At 46.5% G+C, this 24126-nt stretch overlaps 3 protein-coding genes across 5 annotated transcripts in view; all 3 read right to left on the reverse strand.

Annotated features, from left to right (window-relative positions):
* Nucleotides 1–2877, reverse strand: part of LOC8031207 (protein phosphatase 1 regulatory subunit 7) — a 28595-nt gene extending 25718 nt beyond the window's left edge. The window contains exons 1-3 of one of the 3 annotated variants that reach the window (XM_040498581.2): nucleotides 2805–2869; nucleotides 1732–1812; nucleotides 485–580 (exon numbers count right to left, since the gene is read on the reverse strand). In XM_040498581.2, the coding sequence (XP_040354515.1) occupies nucleotides 485–580; nucleotides 1732–1812; nucleotides 2805–2820 (193 nt within the window). In that variant the 5' untranslated portion in view covers nucleotides 2821–2869. The other 2 variants (XM_040222797.3, XM_040222798.3) reach the window with 2 other exon arrangements.
* Nucleotides 2878–8823: 5946 nt separating this feature from the next.
* LOC115322409 (mitochondrial ubiquitin ligase activator of NFKB 1) lies at nucleotides 8824–23764 on the reverse strand. The gene is made up of 3 exons (XM_040222800.3): nucleotides 23489–23764; nucleotides 21700–21911; nucleotides 8824–12290 (listed from the first exon to the last, which is right to left on the reverse strand). The coding sequence occupies exons 1-3, from the start codon at nucleotides 23612–23614 to the stop codon at nucleotides 11567–11569; spliced, it is 1062 nt and encodes a 353-aa protein (XP_040078734.1). The 5' UTR covers nucleotides 23615–23764; the 3' UTR covers nucleotides 8824–11566.
* LOC120850335 lies at nucleotides 12582–17310 on the reverse strand. The gene is made up of 2 exons (XM_040222799.3): nucleotides 15797–17310; nucleotides 12582–14971 (listed from the first exon to the last, which is right to left on the reverse strand). The coding sequence occupies exons 1-2, from the start codon at nucleotides 17070–17072 to the stop codon at nucleotides 12813–12815; spliced, it is 3435 nt and encodes a 1144-aa protein (XP_040078733.1). The 5' UTR covers nucleotides 17073–17310; the 3' UTR covers nucleotides 12582–12812.
* Nucleotides 23765–24126: the final 362 nt, after the last annotated feature.

The following is a 24126-nucleotide window of genomic DNA, read 5'->3' on the forward strand; positions in this document are numbered from 1 at the left end:
TTATTTTTCACAAATAATGCATGCTAATGATATTAACGCGAATTATTGCTGAATGGTTTACATATACTTAGTAACGTCTCAATAAACTCCATAATTATTTATGCTTAGATACTTGGTGCTATTAGTATATGTCGCTATTCCAGGGATAGAACTGGGCAGAAAAAACTACAGTTTGGAGCAGGTTGGGAGCAGCAAAGACGAGGTCTTTAAGCAAGTTGGGAGCAGAATACCAGTTTTAAGAATTAAAATGGATGCTAAATGTCACCTGGTTTTCATAACTCAAGGAAATATGGCATGTAGATAACTCAATGTGAACTTAACAGTAGTTCTAATTAACATTTTATTCAAAACATTTTTCACGAAATTACATGAAAATTAGATAAATCATATAAAGCAAAACTGCACGACTGTGTGACACGTGATGGAACCAACCTGCAAAGAGGTAAATGTAAACAAACAGGAAGAAATAGCCTTCAGCTCGTGCCTTGTTCCATCACTGCTCGCTTGCCTTTGTTATATTCCCAAGTTTTCTGCGTGGGGCCTCGGGCAGGCCAACATGGGCTGCAAGCTTGCAATACACCTTTCCATAAAAACGTATTAGAGCGCATTCAATACTGTGTTTGTGTGTTATGCATGCGCAGTTTCTGGCTGGCTGCAATTGCAAGTGAGTGCTGGCTGAACTGTGATTTTGCACGGGCAGACTGTGACTTTTGTAAACAGTGGAAACGTCTATATCCAAGAGAGAGGTGTGCCAACTTAAATCGATTTGAGTTTACTGCAATATGGCGATGCAGTTGCTCTGCTATTCAGATGAAATTACTCCTGCATTTCAGAAAAGCACACAGTAACGGCAGCAGACGCAGCCGATGCTACAAGTGCCAGCATGTGGCCTTGAACAGTGCCTGCACTGCATGAACGTGCGTTCTTGGCAGGGACATTGAAATTCCGGAGCTCTCGCTTGTAGCATCATCTGCGTTAAACTTAGATGAAGCAGGGCGACAGCAGTGAATGGCTTCAAAGAGGTCTGGCAGTAGAAGCATCGCAATGAGAATGCTGTAACAACTGTTTTAAGCTGAAACAAAGTATAACCATGACAGTGACATTTGGATACAGAGCTTCGAATTCGGATCCACTAACGTTCCCATTGGGCCGGAATGTGTGATGTCAATGTTGCCAACAAAATCTGCGAGACGGCAAATTTCGACGAGGCTCGTTTATAATTCCAGATTGGGCACACCTTGGAGCAATTGTTATTATTTATACTTTTGTATCAGTGTGGCGCATGAAAATTCATTAAGCGCGCAATGGCGCAGCAGTTCCATCCCTACTATTCTAGTGCCCACCTTAGGAACACTCCATCCGACTTACCTCCACAGCTGTTTTTTGGTGGCCAGGGGGTTCCGTGGCATGCAAAATCATGATACCACTGTAGTACCTATTTTCACAGCTTAGATCTTTCCTATCTTAGTCTTGACCTAGCTTTACACTTAAGCTCAAAACATGTATGTATATGCCAACATTTAGTTCATTCTGCCTAAAACAATCACATCAGCTGGTGACCAAATCATCTAACCGAGAGAGCGGGTTGTGAACAGAGTTTAGTCCTGTAACCAACACCAACTAGGCTTTGCTTGAAATATGATGGTATCCCCTTTATATATAAAAAAAAAATGCAACTATGTGCAGTGCATTAAGTAAGCTCTTCAGTTGATTCAAGTACCCCAGTGTTACCTGGTGGTGACTTGTCGATTCCAATTGTGGTTGGCAAAGCTTTGAGGTCCCCTGGAATGGGTTTCACCTCTTCCTCAGGAACTAAAATGGCAGCGTTGAAAAACTTGCATTAGAATTCACACATATTTAACCCTTTCATGCCCATTGCAGCACAAGGTGCACACCAAAAAGCAGCTTTTCCTTGCAAATTGCACATGATTACCATATTGATGAAACCAACAAAACGTCTGCTGCCTTCTTTAATTTTAGCAGAAAGCAGGCGGCCCACCTAATAAAGGGGTCGTGCCACATCAAACAAAATCAAAATTAAATGTCCTTTTTTTTTTTTTTTAATAGGTGTTTGTTACTGGGTTAGTGAGGGGGTTAGAGCTGCAGTCTCGAAAAACACCCAAATGGCGTGCTATTCCCCGAAGCAGAAGAACGTCCATTACCACCTCAATATTTACTGGCAATCTGGGAACTTCTGCCAGGTTTAAGAAGCGTGGTTGATTGATTTAGGTAATCACATTTGATTCGGGTAAATCACAATTTGAAACGCCACAATCGCATTGAGCTGTCAGATGCAAAGCCAAAATGACCGACTAGACTGTCCATTCTGTCAGTCCGTCAGTACTTTTCCCAAACACCGCGTAACAATGTAATTTCATTTCAAGGAAGGACAAATTACTTAATCGTACAAGAAAGGCTTTGCAAGTGCTACTTCTCATATATCACCGCAAGAACGAAGGAGGTTACGGCTTAACGCGAACAAAGGGTTCCTAATTAATTTAGCTGCGCCTTTACAGTCTGAGTTCGCGATCCTTTAGCATGACGGTTGGGAAAGCGATGCAAGAAGCTACCCGACTTTTGAACGAAAAAAGAACGCCTTAACCAACTGGAGATTTTCGTCAAACAAGAGACCAAAGATGCAGCGGAGTACGCAAGCGACAGGCCCAAACGTCACGTCTACGGTGTTAATCGACCCACAAAAGTCATTTTGTTTGCCAGGCGTAATATTTGCTCACGCACGGCGTTTTCGTCCACTCAAATTGTTGAAACGCAGCGAGAGAAGCTAGAAACGACGCAACACATACCGGGATTGCTGCTCATCTTCGGAAAGTCAGAAAAGTCGCTCCAGTCGCTCTCTCGCAAAGATGCCGACGCTGTGCAGATGGTGGCGCCCCTGGTGCAACTTTCAACAATTTAGTTTTACTTCCATAAAGCCCTGCTGGCCCTAGAGCACTATATAGCTCCTTCGGAGCAGAGTAGCGCAATCTAGAACGCCGCCTCTCGGCGACTAGCGGCGAACGCCAGGAGGTTCCAACTGCGGTCAGAAATGCATAGAGAACGTGAGAAAATCGTTGTTTCTTCAGTGTTGTGGGAACGTACGGCATCGCAATCATTTTTGACATAATAATGGAACACTTTAGAATAATTTGCGCTAAGTTTTGTGCCCCGCAAGGACCTGACTTTTTTTAAAAAATTGCCTGAGCGGCATCATGCAGCAGACGACACGGCGACGTCACACCATTCACGTGACCCGCTCCGGCCAACCCGAAAAGCCCATCTCCGCTGCGAGCAAAAATCGTCTGCTTCAAACGCCATTGCCTTGGAAATTGCCTTCTCAAAATTTGCACACGTATCCGATATTGTTAAAACTTTGATAAGGTGTTTAGTGCTTTACTAACTTCACGACAGACTAGTTTTGAAAAGTGTGAACTCGCCGTTCATTTTTTAATCAGCCGTGTTGTGTCGATCTCCATGTATTCTCCCATAGGGCGGGCCGCCTCCTGGAACCCTGAGTACCACGTGACTCGCGCCGAGCCGCTCTGTCGGCCATGTTGTCGGCAAAACACGGAGTTCAAAGGATTGCGCTACTCTGCTCCGTAGGAGCAGAGTAGCGCTAGCTGGCCCTGCATGCAACACGGCGCGCGTTGCACTCTGGGAACTAGTTGGCTAGTGAGGAGTGGCATGGTTTCGGTTTCGATCGACACGTCGACAAGAGATATCTCATGTTTTCTGGTCCCGAGAGCGTCATTTGTGGTCTCTAAACTAACCTAAATGGCCAGACCTCGAAGCTTTAGCACGAGCCCGAGTCGTATAGCTTGTCTTAATACATGCTTGTTGTATTTTTGTACTTGAGCCGTTCTGTTAGCGTTCCAATCGAGGTATGTGGACGAGCCAGTGCTGGGAATCTCGACGCTGCGGAGCTCGGGGATGTTGCTTATGTACGAATCAACAAGCTGTAGCAACCAAAAAGTATGCACACATCGAGCTCGCGCCTTTACATTAGTGTTGTTGATCAGGAAGTTTGTTTGTTTCGTGCGTCCATAGACGAAATATTAATTTTTGCAATTACTGTATTCTTAATACGCCTGTGTACGCGAGGTAAAACTCGGAGGCGCCATTGAAAAGCTCAATTATAACTAGGGCTCCGTGTTTTCGGATAAATCCGAAAAACTCCGAATTGTTATGTGCCCCACAGCAATATATATATATATATATATATATATATATATATATATATATATATATATTGCTTAAAAATATTTAAAATATATATATATATATATATATATATATATATATATATATATATATATATATATATATATATATATATTTTTTTTTTTTACAATGAGCAGCGCAGGAAGAATGGTCCTGAGAAAATAACACCATAATTATCTTTCAAGCCTCGGACCGTTGTCAAAAGGGGGTCTTACGCGTGTTCAGTCTGGAACCCACCAACTGCTGTTGATAGAAATAAACTTGAAAAAGTTCAAAACTCAGCGGCTAGATATATTTCCGGGAATTATAACAGGCGACTCAGCATGGCAAGTCTGAAGGAATTCTTAGGTTGGGAATCTCTTGAAAAAAGAAGGAAAAAACTACGGCTAAAATTATTTCATAACATTTACCACTGCAGAATTGGTATACAGCGCGAGAACTACATTTTCCCCCCGCATTATATCTCTCATCGTGTCGATCACGAACGAAAGGTGCGCTAATATAAATGTAACACAAGCCAGTTTAAATCTTCGTTTTTCCCTAAATCTATTAGCGAATGGAATCAATTGTCTTCGGAGGTTGTTGACATTTTGGACAATGACGCTTTCTTTGCTGCATTATGAGAAGAGCTTTCTTTTTTGTTTAACATAAACTGGGTATGCATGTGCGCGTTCTGTTATGCTCCTCTGTATTGCTTAAATGTATTACATTGATGAAAATTTTCCCCCCGCTGTAATGCCATCCTGGCGCTGTGGGAAAGTGAATAAATAAAAGGAAGCAGGTCATCGTACCATTCGTGTCACGAGAAAAGTCACTCTTTTGGTTTCTAGTTTGGGCCATGGGATTTGGGATTTAGAGAAAAGAGAGGGTATGTTTCTGGGAGTACCAGTGAAAGCTATGGACCATAGAGATTGTATAAAATAGGGAAGAGGGGCAGTTGAAACTTCTCAATTACATCCTTAACCACTCCACCTCGCGCGGTCGCGGGATAGATGGATGGGATGATTACGAGCTTCCTTGCGGCTACCTCCGGCAGTTTATTGCTTTTAAAGGGATACTACAACGAAATTTCGGCGCTCATTTTGTGGTCTATATGTGTTCAAAAGAGCAGTACCACATGGAACATACCGATATCTTGTTAAAAAAGTCTCGAAAAGGAATTTTAAAACGAATTAAACGATTAGCAAAGAGCACCTGGTGGATGTCGCTAACGCCTCGTTTGTAATGCTCGTCTAGGAACCTTGACAGCTAGTGACGGAGGTTGTCTCGTCTCCGGCCACGACGAGAGAAGGGGGGAAGGATGAACTCCCCTCCTCCCGAGAATCCCTTTTGTGTGTCGCAGGAGTCGCTATTGTCCCCCTAGAAGATTATAGAAGATTGACCCGTCACTCAAAATTTGTACAAAAGCAGCCGCTTCGGTGGCTGGAACGACTAGGCCATCCTCTCGACGTCAGCCTCGCCGTAGCTTTGCTCGTCTTGAGACGACCTACGCCACGATTGCGTTGGATGTCACGTGCTCTAAGCTGGACCTTCTCCGAGCGCTTTCCAGAGTGGGCCGTTTATAACGAAAAATACAGCCACGAGGATCAAAATACAAACGTGCGATTGTCATTTACGGATATTGTGGATCATATTCAACCTATTTTTGAACACGACGGGAATATTTCAAATTTCGTTGAAGTATCCCTTTATGGTGTCGACGTTTATCGAAGCCACACTTGTGTGCGACTTTTGTCGTGGGACAAACTAGTATTGCCAATGACACCAACGCCAAATTCAACTGAAGAAATCTTAATTGATACGAGCGCGTTTTATTTTTTATCTAGCATACGTTTGCATCCGGTTATTATTTATTATATTTTAATAAGAAACACTGTGAAAGTAATCTCCGAATTTCGGAGAATTGGGGATTTACGAAAAATAAACTCCAATAAACACCGAATTTTCGCTAACAAGTAAACTCCGAAAAACACTCTTCGAATTTCACGAAATATAAACTCCGAAAACACGGAGCCCTAATTATAACACACCTCTTATCTCTTATCTGTACTGACCCTCAGCACTGCACGAAGCGAAAGGCCCCACTTGCATTTCACTAATACTCAACATCGTGTATGCGCGTAAAGTTAAACCGTTTTAAAGGGCAACTCCGCTCAATTCCGAAAAATTTAGGCTTACATGTGATTTCATTTCATAAAGCACTACTAAACAGCTCTACGTCCTCGGATTCGCGAAATGTGGAATATTATTTGTGTAATCTTAATTTAAACATCAGCTGATACCGAAACCGAAACCTCGGTTGCGTCAGGCAACATTGGTCTCGTGCCGTCAGAGTCATGGCTATGTCACGTCGAACCACGTGGTCTTGTGACGTTCGCGGGGGCGAGGGACAGGACACGCGACGCGGGCATGTCGCTTCGCACGGCGTGGACGGTGATGGCCCAGGGGAGAGGGGGAGGGGGAGAAGACGAAAGAGGAGAGGGCAAGCGGAGAAACAGACCGATAAGCGCGCAGGGCAGCGCAAACTAGCGCATCCGCGTTACGGTGATCACCTGGACGCCGTTCAGCCAACACCGCGAGAAACTCATGACGTCATCGTTCAATTTCGCTTTGAGAAGTAAAAACAAACAAAACGTGAGAGTGACGTAGTCATGCTTCTGACGTAGTTGCTCAACGTTGGCCGCTCCAACTCCGTCGCATTGGCTTCGCTGATGATTACGCCTCACGTCGCACGCTGGAGTTGGCAGATTTCGGCGACTTGGCTGATTTGAAAATTTGCTGGCCAGTTTATTAAATATATGGACGGAATTAGACCGTAATATTTGACATGGGGTCTTCCTATATGATACTGAGGAAGGCTACATAGTTTTCTAAATATCAAAAATCAAGCGGAGTTGCGGGCAACTCCGCTTTATTTTTGCTTTGCTTTCTTCCTGCCTGAATATGCCGAGATAATTTCAGACACAACGTTCAGGCACAGCTCTTGGGCGTCAGTAAAAGCTCGTCCAAAAAGGCTTAGCGAGGAGTAGGGGACGCTTGTTAGGACCTCCGTCGTAGCTAGCCGATCTCAGCATTTGCGAAAACTTAATCTTTTATCAGCATAAAATTTGAGTGGGAGATATATGATGACACGAGGAAGACATTATAGTAACTATAGTGAGGTCAAATTTATAGTGAGGATGCAGCTTGCTTTTCGCCCAATGAAGTAACAAGAAGCGGACGTTTGGCAAACAAAATACATGTACTGCTCCAGGTGACCGAATTTCACTTGTAGTTCACTGCTACTAGACGGGATTACTGACACGAGCTCAAAGATGCACTCGTGGGGTGAGGTGACTAAGCCACGTCTTACTACGTTTGCATACGCACTCATAATATCCGGTGTTTCGGGAACCAAGGAAAGTGCCCCGGTCTTCGTTTTTGTATCGCTCGAGAATGAGTGTATTGTCAGTCTTGGGTAGTAACGCGTTACTGTAACTTCGTTACTTTTTTGGTAACTTGTAACTGTAACGAGTTACTTTTTAAAAATGTAACTTGTAACTGTAGTTCTATTACTTTTTTCTGAGGTAACGATGAAAGTAACGTTACTTTTGTCATTACTTTCCAGTGTTTTATGAATAATATATCACTGAACGAGTGCAATTTAGCCATTCCTTGCACTTTCCAAATCGTCTATGCCGACATTTCGAGTGTCAAGTTGGCCTTGCACAAAGTTTTGACTACGTTCTTTCTCGCGAGTCACGACCCGAATATAGCCACGTGTAGATTTTATAAAAAAAAAAATCTAGTTATCTTTAAGCATGCGCATGTACTTTGTGACGGAACACTTACATCTTAGTGTCTTGAAGCACTATCTATGTTTTGGTTTTTCTTTTCTCTGTGCAAACGCCCTTTAATCGGGTGAATCAACCATGAAACAACAATACACGTGGAGGGCACTGCGCATGTCTCGTATTTTGATTAGCGCCACTACTCCGTACTGCGCATGTTTCGTATTTTGATTTGCGCCACTACTCTGGCATGGAAACTTTCAAACACTAAATTCGAGAAGCAACCGCTGCTAAGTTACAACATGAACTAAAAAGCATACTTTTTAATTTTATGCAATAAAACGTTGTGAGGGGCGTTTTCTAGTTTCTTTCTAATTTTTTTGTGTTATAGAAAAGTAACAGAAAAGTAACGTCGTTACTTTTTAAAAGTAACTGTAACTGTAACGAGTTACTCTTTTGTTGCGGTAACTGTAACGGTAACTTTGCTACTTTTTTTTTCTGAGAGTAACTGTAACTGTAACGAATTACTTTTTAAAAGTAACTTACCCAAGACTGTGTATTGTACATTCGTAAAAAAGTCAAATAATCGAAAACGCAAGCAGTGCGTACGGTCGCGGCATGATAGCACGAGATGAACCTGCACAGTCGAAACCGAAACTGAGTGGCCAACTAGTTCCCAGAGTGCACTGCGTGGTATTTCGCCGCAATGGGGAGCGTCGGTTTTGGAAGCAGTCCATTGTGGGAAAAACCAAGAACTAAAATTAATCGATAAGACTAAATACTAATATTTGCAACAAGACACACACACACACACGTAACTATAAAAAAGAACGAATTTTTCAGTAGTGATTTTACTTTTATTCAAGGTTGCTTCCGCTACGACAGGGAGCCGAGAACACTTCCGGTTCGGGTTTTGTTCGTGCGTTTGGCAATTAAATCGGTCTTTTGTTATGTTTTCCGCGTCCACTGGCTTCTTGAAGTGCTGTGTTGCTTTGCAATTGATTGCGCAACTTTGCTGTTGCAGATCTCCGCGAAATAAAAGACGCAGCGAACCACGGCCGTCGAGCGCGAACAGTCTGTCACGCGCGCGTCGATTTCAGCGTCAACACAAGGATCGCTTAATTTTGAGATAAAAGATGCACACATATCCGACTCTTCCGGACAGCGAAGATGTACTTAATTAATCGAACGAATCACCCCCCCCCCCCCCCCACTTGAGTTCTTATGCAAATAAAGGTTTATTAAAATATAACTTTCTTTATTTTTGCCTGAATGCAGGTTTTTATACTTCAATACATAAAATATTTTTCCCTTTAAATTTGGAGCTAAACAAACTCCAGCAAAACCCCACGGACGAACTAAAAACAAAATATGTAAAAACATGTAATTTTCAGAGTTTGTGTCAGCAGCGAACGGCGCCATTTGAGCGAACTGACGTTTGTTTTAGCGAATAACGGGGACGCGTGTTTGACACCCCTGGTATAAAGGAATGAAAGGGCACCATGAAAGATTGTTAAAGTATTTGTAGTTTACTTTAAAAGTACATTGTATTTAGAGTACTTTAACTCAAGTACAGTGTGCCCGGCAGGCACGTAGCCAAGGGGGGAAGGAGGGCATGGGGCCCGGACCCCCCCCCCCCCCCAAAAAAAAAAAAATAAAAATTTTACAATATGCTGGGGCCTCCTCCCCCTCATACAGCATTTTGTTATGGGCGGAGGCCCCCCCCTTAAACAAAATCATGGCTAAGTGCCTGGTGTACTTACTCAAGCAACACACCTGTCCTATGAACGTCCACAGGACATCCTAAAACAACCCCAGGGCTAGATGTGCTACTAAAGTACTACAGTAAAACCTCGTTATAACAAAACAGGATATAACAAACTAATGGATATAACAAAGCAATCATAATTCCCCTTGCTTGCTAATAGTGGGAAGAAATGGACATTGGCTATAACAAACTAATCGTTATAACGAAATAATTACGACCGCTCCTTCAACTTTGTTATAACGAGGTTTTACTGTACTTGAAGTACACAACCTCTCACTTATTTCGTACTTTACTTCCAGTACTTTTCAAATGTACTTTACCCAAAATCGGTAGACCTCAAGGAATCTAGCATTGAGGTTCACCTACCCACTATCCTTCTAATCGAAACCAATCAGAACTCGGCGTCGTTCTGACGTCACCGAAACCCCTGCGCAAGTAGACGACTTGCTCTCTGCATAGCTTTATTAAAACCACAGCCTCTGCTGAGACTTGTGTGGGCTACCATACACCTGGTTACACAGATCTTCTTATCCACTTCGAGATTTTCTCTTTCTTCTTTTACGTCCTCTGTGACAAGAGAGCACCTAGAATTTTTTTTTGAGTCCAGCTGGATGTTTTTATTACATATAGCTTTTGTCTGACAAGCTCCAGAGTGTGGATTCTCTTCAGATGCTTTGAGCCCACAAGCAGTAATCCAAGTTCTTCTGTCTACATTGGTAAGACGAAAAAAGAAAAAATCTTTCTAGAAATTTAAAAATGGTGTCTATGTGTATCATGTTTTTGTCGGTGCACCTTTTTGGTCACACATAAGCCATCAGTAGTATGTCATGGCCAACTGAAAATAGAACCATTTTGTCCATCCCCTCATTGCTACTGGGCAGGAACAAGTAAAATGCATGTATGGTAACACCAGGAACACAGATCAGTGTACTCTACACATTCACACTATTGTAAAACCCTTAATGTTCGTCAGCCCTTAATTTTGGGAATTTCGAGAATTAAAAAATTTATGAAATTTCGGGGCACGCAAAAATTTTGGTTCTCAAAGGGATGCTAAACCAAAATCTGGATTCCACGAAACACGCGGCAAAAGCGTGCAACAGGTGCTACAAACACCAAAACATCACTCATACAGCGATATCTCAAACGGATGACCGTATTTTTCAAAAAAAGGAGGCACATTTGACAGAAATGTTCACGTCATGTTTCTCCAAGGAGGAGAAGGAACGGCCTCGCGTCTTCTCCGCCTCGCGGCCTCGAGGGAGTGAAGCGAAGAGAGGAGGCAACTAGGTATATTCACGTCACGCGCCACGTCGGCCTGGTTCAATCTCGACCTCTTTTTCCGAAAATACGGCCGTTCATTCGAGATATTGCCTTACGAGTAGTGTTGTAGGGATTGTAGCGTCCCGCCTACATCTCCTGCATTGTTTTTCTGAAATCCAAATTTACGAAATTTAGCAGCCACCATTATGTCCTCTGTGACCGGTTCGCAAAAAATAGAGGCTGCGAAAATAAAGGGTTTTACAGTATGTGATGCGTGCTGACGAGGGAGAAAGAAAGAATTTCTGAACTCTGTTTTCTCTCGTCGGCTACTACACCTTACTAGCAAGTTGCATAAAAGGCACCTCACACAAATAAAGACATCCTCTTTCAGTTCTTTGAGCCCCAACCATCAGCAGTCATCACAAATAGAAGCGCCGCACACCGCCAGACCTCGACGAACAACTCCCCACCAGAAACTGTACAAAATCAATAACACAGCCGCACTTCAAAGAAATAGCAGCGATGCCGCTACAAATCCCACCTCCGCTCAGGGTAAGAAGGCCGCCACGCTCCTCGCGATGGGCGCTCTGCAAACGGGACACGTGTCCCTGACCTGCTCTGCGCAGTCCGTGCACACGCAGACGTGCCCGCACTCAAGCATCATCACTTCCACCGGGTTGCTGAGGCAAATGACGCAGTTGGGGTACTCAGACGCCACGGCGGCATCCCGCGTCTGCTTTCTGCGCTCCTTCTTGGCCTCCTCCCTCCTCGTCGCGTCCTTCATCTCCTGGATGCGCCGCTGCCGCCTCTGCCACCAGGACAGCAGGATGTAGACGGACAGGCCGGCCGCCGTGAAGCCAAAGACGAAGCAGGCCACCCGGAGGACATCCACCTCCGACTTCAGCTTGGACACGAGTGCCGGGTGGCTGAGGTGGGTGAGGTAGTAGCAGGAGCCGTCTGCCGGCGGCATCAGCCGGACGGCATCCGTGCCCTTCTCGGTGGCAAGCGTACCAAAGCCCGTGAGCGTGGCGCCCTCTTCGAGGAGCATCTCCTGCTCCTCGATGCCCTTTGTCTGCTCGCCACGCAGCCAGCCGAACAGGACGCCACTCAAGCCCTCGCGGTTCGGAATGAAGTTCTCGTAGACACACTGAACCGGGACGTCCTCACACTCGAGGGGGTCGACGACCTCGACCGTGGCCCCGCTGTGGCGGGAGGCCAATGCGAAGGGGACATAGTTGATGACGCGTTGGATCTCGCGCTGGGTGTGTGACCTGGAGGTGGGGAATAAGGAAAAGAAATGGGGCCAGCAGTTAGCCACTCAGTTTGCAGGTGGAGAGGTTTGCCAAATTCCACAGAATTAGGCGATAGAGGTGCTTCTCCTAATGCATACAATAGGCCCATTACTTGCCAAAATGGGACACACCCAATGATCGTGGTTCACGAGTCTGTAATAGCAATAACATGGGCTGTACCAGAAAAGTGAAAAGTTAATGGGGCTGGCATCGCCGTATAATAAAAAGTGTGGCAATAGAGACCTCAAGTATTAGTGGCTGTGGTGTAGACCGGCGAACGCGGCCGGAAGGCCGCAGAACAAGAACTGACACGAGGCAGGCACTGGACGCTGACTGATCTTTATGCCGATGGTGATGCTCTTATATACAATTGGTAATGCATGAGTTCAGCGCCCTCTATACACAACATATTTCCCCCCTTTAAATAAACAAAACCCCAGTAACTAGAACACAATAATTACAGTTATTCACATAGCTCTGGAACCACTATAACAGATCATTCTAGTGTAAAACATAATCGTTGTATTTTCCGGGCATTCTTCTTTGTCGCTGAGGCCTGCTGTACGACGGTGCCGTGGTCAACAACTCCTGTTGGCCGGAGATGTCCTGCGCTTCGACTTGCTCTGGTGCCGGCGCCGACTCTGCTGGTGTCGACAAGATTTCAGTCTCCTGAAGTGTAGAGTCTGGAAGTGTCTCAGCACCCCGTGCAGCTCCCGCTCCGTGCGTAGCGACGGTAGCGCTGTCGTCGCCTGGCGATAATGTCTCTGGGGTTCTGGCAGTTGCGACGTCCCGTGGTGATGGTAGTTGTGATGCCCCCTCTTCAGTGGGCAAATCCAGGTCGCCTAACTGGTCTCTTACCGCTCCACGTCGTTCCATAACTTTTTCTACCAAGTTCCGGGCACCTGGTGCTCCTCCTTTGGCCACTACTGTCAATTTGGCAGCGTTCCATTTCTTCCCATTGTCTAAAAGGAAGGAATTTTTTCCCACGCGTTTTTTTACTTCTATTGGCAAAGAAAACCTCTGCTGTCCTTTTGGTCCTCCCCACCTCTTTATTTTTACGAAGTCGCCGGGTTCAATGATGGAGTGCCTGGCACCCCGTCTTTCATCGGTGTATTTCTTTGTCCTCTGCTGTCGCTCTTTGACACGGCGTTGCAGTTCGGCGACGTGAGGCCGCGGTTCATCGAAAAACCCTCTCTCCGGTAGTCCCACGACGTCCAGTCTTGTTCGTGGCCGCCTTCCGTGTAGCAAAAACGCCGGAGACATGCCGGTGGTCGCATGGGGAGTTGCCCTGTAAATACTCAGGTATTCCAGAATTGCCTCCTTAAGTGGTCTGCGCTCCAGTGCCGCCACCTGAATATACTCTTTTAAGACGCGGTTAAATCGTTCTATTTGACCGTTGCACTGCGGGTAGTACAGCGAGGCCACACAGTGTTCAATTCCTCTGTCTTGTAGGAACCCTTCAAACTGTGTCGACATAAATTGTCTGCCATTGTCAGTGACAACACTCTTTGGGTATCCTTCCCTCGCAAATAGCTCCAGTAACACTTTCGTCACCGACTGAGAAGTTATCGACGACACAAAAAAAACCTCCGGCCACTTACTGTGATAATCAATCACAGTTACTGCAAATCTGCACTCTGGAGGGGCTCGTTCCATCGGGCCCACAATATCCATGCCCAGCTTTTCCCAGGGCTTTTCGGGCCATTGCACTGGTTGTAGAGGGGCCACCGCGGTCTTTGCAGACTTGTCTGATGCCTTGCACACAGCGCAGCTTCTAATGCAGTTTTCCACGTCTTCGTCCATCCCAGGCCACCAATACTGCTCCCGGAGTCGCTGCTTTGTCCTGACGATGCCCGGATGCGATTCGTGGGCCATCATGATGAATCTGGACACCAATGTCGATGGAGGCACCACCCGCTCTGCACGAAACAGCACCCCCTCCAGAACAGAAAGCTCTTCTTGAATCCGCCAAAATGATAGTAGCTTTCCTGACAGACATTTCTTTTCTGGCCACCTAGATGTGACATACTGCATCACCTCCCGTAACACGCCATCCTTCTCTGTCTCCACTTGCAATTGGTTCTTTGTTACCACGCTTGACACCACAGCAATGACCTCCTCTACTGGGTCGCACTCTGTGGACAGCAAGGGCAACCGGGAGAGTGCGTCAGCGACTACATTATCTTCTCCTTTCGTGTATTGTACAGTAAAATTGTACCTCATCAGCCTTGCACACCACCGCTCTATCCGAAGTGGCCGCCTTCCGGTGCCATTAGTAGAGAGCAATGTTACCAATGCCTGGTGGTCCGTTCGCAGCACAAAATTTCTGCCCCACAAGTACACATGCCAGTGCTCGCAAGCCCACAGACATGCCAGGGCTTCTCGTTCTCCCGTAGAGTATTTGCGTTCCTGTGGCGTCAACGTCCTTGATGCAAATGCTATCGTACGCGTCTCACCGTCGATCACCTGTTGCAGTACCGCTCCCAGCCCATATGCCGATGCATCAGTTGTTACCTGTACAGGTAAGGACCGGTCAAACATGGATACTGCGCTGCACGACGCTAGTAGGTTCTTAGCCTTGCCGAAGCTTTCCTCAGCGTTCTGGTCCCAGATGAACTCCTGGCCCTTGCGAAGAAAGCGCCGCAGTGGCTCCACCACTTCTGCATAATGAGGGAGGAAATGAGAGTAGTATCCCATGAGCCCAAGAAAAGAACGCAATCCCACCAAATCCGTTGGCGTCTGTGCATTGATAATCGCGTCCACTTTTGATTTGAGGGGTGCGAGACCCCTTGCGCTCACATGGTGACCCAAGAACGACAATTCCTCTACCCCGAAGACACATTTCGTGTTCAATTGCAGGCCAGCGGCCGCTATTCGCTGCAAGACCTCGCGCAGATGACTGTTGTGTTCTTTCTTATTTTTGCCAAAGACAATAATATCGTCAATATACAATAGGACGCCCTTGCAACCTTTCAATATTTCTTCCATCATCCGCTGAAACGCGGCGGGCGCCGAAGCAAGGCCAAAACAGACTCTACGGAACTGAAACAGTCCCTCATGTGTGGCAAACGTCGTCAGTGCCCGGCTGTCTTCTGACAACTCGACCTGGTGATAGGCTGACGCCAGGTCCAGTTTAGAGAACCATGCTGCTCCGTTCAAAGCGTGCAAAAGCTCCTCCGTGTGCGGCAACGGGAAGCCGTCAACGACAATGGCCTTGTTTGGCTCCCGTAAATCTACGCAGAGTCGGATGCTCCCGTCTTTTTTTTTTACCACCACTATTGGAGACACCCACTCAGAAGCGTTTACCCGTTCGATAATGCTTTCACGCTCTAATCTTAACAACTCAGCAGAGACTTGTTCTCGCAACATCAACGGTAATCGCCTAGCTTTTGCTGATACTGGTTTGACGTTGGGGCGCAGTTTAACTTCGTGTACCACGTTTTTAGCAAGTCCCAGTTTCCCCGCAAAGAGGAATGAAAACTCACTAAGTTCAGGAGGCAGAGGTTGTGGCCCCGCCGTTGTCTGTAGGCACGCCAGCGATGCGCCGTCGATATGCAGTCGTAGTTGTTGCACCGCATCCAGTCCCAGCAACGCCATGCCCCTTGACACCACATAGAAGCGAATGTTTGACGACACGCCTCCACGTGCCGCTTGAGCCACAAAACATCCCAAGACTGGAATTCTTTGCTGTGAAAAGTCCCGCAGAGTCACCGTTGCTGGAGCCAAGGCGAACCGTCTTGCAAATTTTTCTTGATAGATGTTTGCTGGCAAGATAGACACTGACGAGCCTGTGTCCACGACAAGCTGAATCACTTCGCCCTCGACGCAAACGTCGACTATCAGAGTGGTTCGCTCGTTCCGTGTGACTGTTAGGACACCCAACTCTTCGTTTCCGTCCGTGTCCTGAACCGCTTGCACCCGCGCTTGCCCGGTACTTCTACATACCGCTTGAAAATGTCCCACCTTGTGACACCTCGAACACCGCTTATCTCGCGCTCTGCATTCCCGTGCACTGGCTAGGTGTCCTGAAGCACCGCATCTGTAACACCTGCGGTCCGGAACTGTTGAAGAACCGCTGACTCCTGTTCCTGAACGATTTCTTGCCCTCTCGACTTGCTGAACCATGGCAGCGTCACGCCCCTCCTCGTAGACACGGGCACCTTCCGCTGCCTGCTCGAACGTCTGTAGGATGTCCATGGCCTGGCCCAACGTGAGCTGTGAACCTTTCATGAGCAGCTTCTGTCTTAGCTCCACGCTCCGTACTCCGTCGACGACTTTATCCCGCAGCGCTGCCTCAAGAAAGTCCCCGAAGTCGCAAGTACTCGCGAGCTGTCGCAGGGCACTGACGTACGCGCGTATCGGTTCCTCCTGACGCTGTCGTCGCAACATGAATCGCCGTCGTTCGACAAGCACATTCAGAGTGTTCGTGAAATGTCGTTCCAACAACCGAAGTGCATCGGTGTAGTCGTCCGGCTCACCCCCTTTTGATGTGGTCTTCTCCGGCGCACTTCCGGTTGCAGCAGCAGTTATCGGTGGTGCAGGTGCAGCCGCAGGCTCTGGAACCAACGTGCGAAACACTCTTCGACCTTCCACCCCCAAACACTGTAGAAGTATCGCCTTTCGTTGTGCTGGCGGTTTCGCGTCCATTTCCGTCGCCTGCAGAAAGATCTCGAAGTCCTCTCGCCATTGCCGCCATGGCACTGCCGGGTCTCCCGGCGCCTCCAAAAACGGGGCTAACGATGGCAGCCCGAGCGTATTCATCTTTGCGTTAATGGGTAACGCCCCTCGCGTACTAGTTGCGAAGAACGGCTGTCATCTTGACTGCTGCCGAGGTTGTGCTTTTGTCGACTGCGCCAATGTGGTGTAGACCGGCGAACGCGGCCGGAAGGCCGCAGAACAAGAACTGACACGAGGCAGGCACTGGACGCTGACTGATCTTTATGCCGATGGTGATGCTCTTATATACAATTGGTAATGCATGAGTTCAGCGCCCTCTATACACAACAGTGGCTATAGTCACTGACTGAATGGTGGGGAAGGGTTTCAATTGTTCCACCTTTTGCGCAAACTTCCTAACTTGGATAGCGCATGGGCGTCTGGTGAGTATCGAGCATGCACACTCGGCCAAAGCACGGTGAAAGGCAACGGGCGAGTACTAGGGGCCGGGCATTTAAGATATGCTCCGTTGTTCTTGTCGGTGACTATTGGTGGCGTGCGCGAACTACAGGGGGTGCTTCTCAAGTTATCAATACGATCATTTGTGAAATAGGTCTATAGACTAGTGTCGCTCTACGCATTCTGGATTATCTGCTGTGTATCATTCGCCCCGAAGTTTGTACAAAGAAGCTTCTTAGCTCTTCCTTCCTTGTGGCCCTCAAATTTTTATGCCAATGCATTCTGATCCAGGCTTCCGACAAGGGCAGCAGTTAATTAAAAAAAGACGTCCACTCACATTGATTAAAAATTGCACTGATCAAAGAAGCACCCAGCGAAGGCGTGCTGCGCAGTACGAGAAGCAAACTTAGTTCTCGTTTCCTGGTCCTGGACTTTAGTACTGGAAAGTTCCCTTGCTAATCCTCCACAGTACAGATTGTGACATGCCCAATTGGGGGGGCACCCTCTTGCTGGCTTATCTCCATTCACCTGCTCGCACAATGAACCTCCCCTCCCACCATCCGAATGGTGCACGCAAACTCATGCCCGACTTCTTTAGTTTCCTCTTTCCTTCCTTCGCTTCCCTGGCTCGAAGACGTGAGAGAAGGAAAGCCTTGCAGAATATCGGGTTTGGTCGTCAGGTTTTAACCTGATCGAGAAGAAACTGAGGAAGGAATAGCTCATCAAGCTGTAAACGGGCAAGTCAAACTCGAAAATCTATCACGTGTACAGTAAATACTTCAATAAATGCGACTTTGTGTTCCCCGTTCATTCCACTGCGTTCCACGAGTGTCGGTTTCTTATTAGTTCAAGTATGTTTAATTTTTCAATCTTGAAAACCAATAGGGCATATTCACTTGAGGCCATAGCGAACTGCGCAACTCCTCAGCATGTGCCGACGGCGAGCTTCCCACATTGTTCCTGCAACATTCATTTCATTCCATCAAGACAACCGGTCCTGGGAGCCAATATGTGTGAGCTTGTTATGAGCACACCCAGTGAACAGTGCATTATAATATGGTGCCCAGAGAATACCCCCTACAAGCATGTTTCCCCAAAACAACTGGCTGGAAGAGGTGGTAGCCGACTCCCGGAGTCTTTTCTTTGCCCGTTCGACTCAGAACTCGCAAAATCACCCCTGCAATCGTCTAGTGAGTTGGAAAAAAAAAAAAAAAGCTATACACCCGTTATAGTTCATGAACGTTTGTATGTTTGTTTTTTTGCGGACCCAAAGAATATTTGCGCAGAATATGTGGTGCGCTTCTCAGTGAAAATTTTTAATTTGTAATCCATCCCTAAAAACAAGCTGTAGAGGATCTTGAAGAAAAAAACAAGTTAGAGGTGAATCCAGCTTGTTTTTGTCCTGTCAATTTGAATTTCACAAGCGTGAGCATTTGAGCCGAACGTATCAATAAACGTAAGAAAAATCGAAAAACCAACCGCTGGGCGTGACATCACACCCAGAGGTTTCAACCGCCTTGCGCGTGCCGCCTGTCAGGGAATGCGTGCAGTGTCTTTGACTGTTCGGGTAAGGCTTGCGGAAGGTGCAGAAATGTTGAGATTTCTGTATATTACGTCACAATTTTCTCCTCCCACTGAACGCGCCGGGAGGGAGGAGCTTCACTTCTATTTTGAAGAGTGCTTTTATGGACACTTGGGATATTAATCTGAAATATAATTTTGATGTCCGTTATCCTAAAAGTCAAACAAAAACAATTTAATTTTTTTTTTTTGTTTCAATTACAAAATTGGTCCAGTTTTTATTTAAAAAGACCCTGAAAAGAAAATTTGTTTAAACAGCCTAAGTGGGACACGCGTGTCAAAATATAAATTTTATGCGGAAAAAATTAACTTTTAGAGCAATATTGACGGCAAGAAATTTATTTTAAATTCTGCGCGCAAAGTCCATGACATCACGGGCCATTCCGGAATGTCCATCTCGCGCATTCACTCTTTCCTCCTAAATGTGAAGATGAAGCCGATCCCCATCTCCTCCAAGCGCCCGAAATGCCGACAGAGAAAACAAGTGGAAAGGAGGTGACTGCCGACTAAATCGCGTCTCGTGCCGTCATTATTGCTCGAAACATTTTTTTTGCCTGCAATAAATTTTTTGACATCCAGATTGTTAAAAATAACATATTTTTTCTTTTAAGGGGCTTTTTAACAACAAATTTAGAAAACCAATTAACCAGTTGCCCTAAAATGGTGAGCTAAGCCTGGCAATTAAAAAAAAAAAGGTATTGGAATTCCAGCATCCCCGTTGAGCACAAGTCGCAATGTCGCAAGTTCCTTTGCCACACATTAAACTTAACAAAGAAAAGAAAACAGCTAGGCTTGGTTTGCATAGTATCATACAAATATGCGCCAGCTACTCTTAAATCACGACGGAAGAATCGGTAGCGGCAAGCTCCATATTAGCCAAAATGTACACTGCGCCACGCAACACGGCAGGACGCACGTTCGCAGTTAAGACGACAGCACGTCCTACGCTCGGGTGAAGGCAAAACAATTTTTTTGACAGTAGCCTTCACAGATCCAACAAAAAAAGAATCAGAGATGCTGTGACACATGCCGTGCAAGGTGCCATGCAAGCACCAGGCTTGCTTCGGAGCATTTTAAAGATTGCATCTTTTAAGAGTGGCTCGAAGATACTAGTTCATTAGGAAAAAAAAAAACAACTCCTAGACACATCATACACGCTATTTAAAACAGGTTAAGAGTTATCAATGGACAACATAACAACTTCGTGCAAATTACTTGGCATGTCATCTGCTCAAGTCACACTCGCTACATCACAGGAGGCTCCCACAAGGTGGTGCCACTGAAGCATCTCGTCGCCAATAGCGGCTATTCTCCGTTTGTGTTTTGCTCACTATAAAACTAACCATCTGTGCTCACTCGCGCCTTCTCTTTTCCTGACCTGCACCACTTGACAGCAGGGGCAGATTTATGGGTCAGGCCAGGGAAGGGTGGTAGGCTGGTGGGGTGGGGGGGGGGGGGGGGGGGGGGAAGGGGGATGGCGGTCTGCTGAGATGTAACGTTACAGTCGAAACGTTGCCTAGATCCATTTTGTTGACCCAACACCTGTTATGTCACCAAAAACTAAACTTTTGGCTGGTGAATATCAATGATGTTATTAAAACAAAGTTGATCTTGAGGAGCTCAGGGGGGGTGGTTGCACCCCCCCCCCCACCCCCTAAATTTGCCCCTGCTTGACAGTCGTAGAGTAGTGATTCAACCTTGCCAGTTGGCAACTGGTTTGTTTACCTTTTCCACAAACATTGTGCTTCTTTCTTCAAGGGAAATGTGCTGCCAACAGATATTTGCTGTCACCAGATGGTAAGTACTCCAGACAATAAATCTCTCTTGCTAATCGGACGGTTAGCAATTATGGCGTTTATCATTGGTGTCTGTTCGAGACGATGGATATGTCGCTCTATTTTTGTGTCATGACAAAAGCCAATCTCAATATGTGACCATGCCGGATATTAGACTAGCCTTTTACTGGAAAGGGGCAGTGTTTTAGTAACAGTGGACATAGTGTACAACCGTTTTGTGAATAGCATTACTCACACGTACAGTGGAAACAAACATCGTAACAAGATACGCACATATCTTGCAATACTTAGAGAAGTGCAAACGAAGCATAGTACAATATATGACCTGTGCTAGTTATGGAAGGGAAAATATTTGTACAGTATGTTAAATAGCTGGTAGACACAGTTAAATACTGGAAAGACACAAATGCCACTAGACAGTTAATGGAACCAAACCTATTCTCTTAAATATCAATATACAAACTAAACTTTTTGCGGATATTACTGCAATACTCTAAGAGATAGCCCATCTAACATAAAAAGAAATGAGGGTGAAAATGAGGAATGGGGCTAACTTTCGGAGTGCAATAAAAGAAAGTGAAAAAATTACTGTTTTACATTTTGTGGCCCGTGAAACTTGACATTGATCGCAGCGAGGGTTGATGAAGCAAAAATGATTGTGCTTTCAAGTGAGCAACATTCACTTATCTCCCATTGTAGCTAAGTGACACTGAATCTGCCAAGGCCACCACTGGCCTCGGCAGAGGGACCTTTAAGACAAACATTTTTCTGTGTTTTTTAAAAAGTAGAAAATCATGCCAAAAAGTAGGGGTGGGACATCTCTTGGGATACTATGGTTAACGGACACGGTAAACACAGCAGTTAGAGACGCCTTTGAGACCCCAATGTCCCCTTACCAGAAGCGTGAGAAGGGGCTCCACTGGATCTTGTGCTCAGTGAGGACGCACTCCTGAATGACAGCCTTGGCACTGCGGATGTGCCTGCTCTTCAGGGTGTCTCCGAGCGACTTCACCTGACCCCTGACGACGGCGTGCACTGCCTTGCCATCTGGGTACTCCTCCCGCAGCTTTTGCACCAGATGCGAGTCGATGTCGAACTGCCGTGCCGTCTGCGAGAAAACATGAGTTTCAAATTGTCAAGACTAAGACGGGGAGAAACAAGTGATCAGGAATGAACACGGAGAAAAGCATGAACGAAAGAGTTTTCGAGAGGAATGTGTGCAACTCCATATTGCACCCCCTCCCCCTCCTCCCTCCCCCCAAAAGGAACAATGAAACATGGCACATTGTACAGGTACTTTCCGCAGAAGCCTCAAGGTGTGTTTCAGCAATGTGCTAGAAACTTCATAAATCCCCTTGGCATCTGGATACGACTTCGTGCCTGTTTTGGTTGTGACGATGTCTTTCTTGAATGTTTATGATTGCTAAAGCGGAACACTGACAAAATGGTTGTGGATGTATGCACAAGCATATGTTGCAAGAGTAAAGCTATATGCACTCCGGAGTGCGCTTCGGACGGAAATGGCTATACGCACTCCTCGGAAAGCTCATGCCGTTCGGGCCACCCTTTTCGGACGACGCGTGTATCACTGGGGGGCTCGTTAACCCAGCCCCCCGCCTGCGTTCACGCCGCTTCGCGGCGACAGTATGCGGCTGCTAATTACAAAACTTAACCAGTACACGCCGCTTCGCGGCGTCCAGCCGGCAACCCAAGCCCCGCTGCCCCGATCGCACCGCCGGAAAGGGGTCCCATACCATTTAGTTCCACGAAGTTTCGTCGACAACGAAATTTTTAGTGTTCATCGCAAAAAAGAAATTTAAATATCGCCCAATGCCTCGACAAAACAAAATGTTCGAGAAAACGGAACAAAAAAAAAAGTCGGCCGACAGCGGATCGAACTCGTGTCCACATGCGGACGAAGCAGATACCATAACCACTATGCTATGCCACCGCGGAGAAAACTGCTAGTGACCATTCTTTTTATACGAGATTAGCGGAGTGTGTATAGCCATTTCCGTCCGAAGCGCACTCCGGAGTGCGTATAGCTTTACTCATGTTGCAATGCAGGCTGCAGTCAAGAATGCAAGCGACCCACCAACTGTTGCTATGATATAAGTGGTGATGGCGGGGCCTAAACCATTGGTGGAATGTGATAGCATGTGGTTCATTATCCACACACAGATGAATCTCCGCCTTCCCTAGGTTCACGGGGGAGAGAGAGAGGAGGGCCCGAGGTGGGGCGGGGGGGGGGGGGGGGTGGAGGAGGAGGGTTAAGTTTACGCGTTTCAGTGCTCCGTCAGAGAGTAACACTAGCCACAACTATCTAAAAAAAAAAGTGCACACGCAAGATCCCCACAGTGTAGACACCCCATCTGGATCCAGTCTGCCCTTTGGCCCAACAATGCGATTCGGGTAGATTTATCGATGTAAAAATTCGCTCAGACGACAAATGTCAACGAATGGAAAGGTGATTTAGAAGAGGAAGAAACATGCAACTAAATTCAGAAAGTTCAGGGTCACAGGAAAACTGCGGAATGATGCAGACGGGTGCCAATCGGCCGAGGCATTGTGCGGACTGGACAGCGTGCTGCAGCAACACGCCACCTTTGCCGATGTGCGCGATTACAGGTAACAAGAAATAGTGGAAGTGACGCACAGTATCACACCAACGACCGTCCGGCATACCTGCACAGCCTCGAAGTTCTTCGTCTTTGACCGGTAGATCTTGTAGATCAAGCCCAAAGTAATGGCATTGACTCCTAGGCACACATTGTCCACCGTGACGTATTCCGAAAACCAGTCGGGCGACATTCTGATACAGTTGTCCCTTTTAATATATGCTTACCGCGACCTAAAACACCGTACTGCCGGATATACTAAACCAACTAAACTCATAAAACAAGCAATCTCGGCATGCATGGATCAATGTGAAGCTACAGAGGCTGTAGTGAAGCAGTCACCGTAACCCTTTAGGTAGACGCATGGATGCATACGCTGATCTATCTAATTGGACGGCTGTTTGCGCCACCTAGCCAGTGTTCCTGACTAACTTTGACAGCAAACTTATCTAAAGTTTTCTGGTCCCTCCATTTTCTAGTGGCGTAGGCAGAAAGGGGGGAGGGGGGGGGGGGAGGGGGGGGGGTTAGGGGTCGGAATTTTCCTTGAAATGCCAAAGCAACACCCCCGTGCCAGCATTGGGCCCGCTCTCAACCCTGCTCACGCAGTCGGTCTTGCACAGGGCACGGAGCAGAGGGGAAGCGCGCACTAGGAGGAATGTTTGTGGGGTAGAAAATGTTCAAACAAATAATAGAGTAAATATTTCT

Source organism: Ixodes scapularis, unplaced genomic scaffold, assembly GCF_016920785.2.
Source record: "Ixodes scapularis isolate PalLabHiFi unplaced genomic scaffold, ASM1692078v2 PGA_scaffold1__304_contigs__length_218370807, whole genome shotgun sequence".
Lineage (NCBI taxonomy): Eukaryota > Metazoa > Arthropoda > Arachnida > Ixodida > Ixodidae > Ixodes > Ixodes scapularis.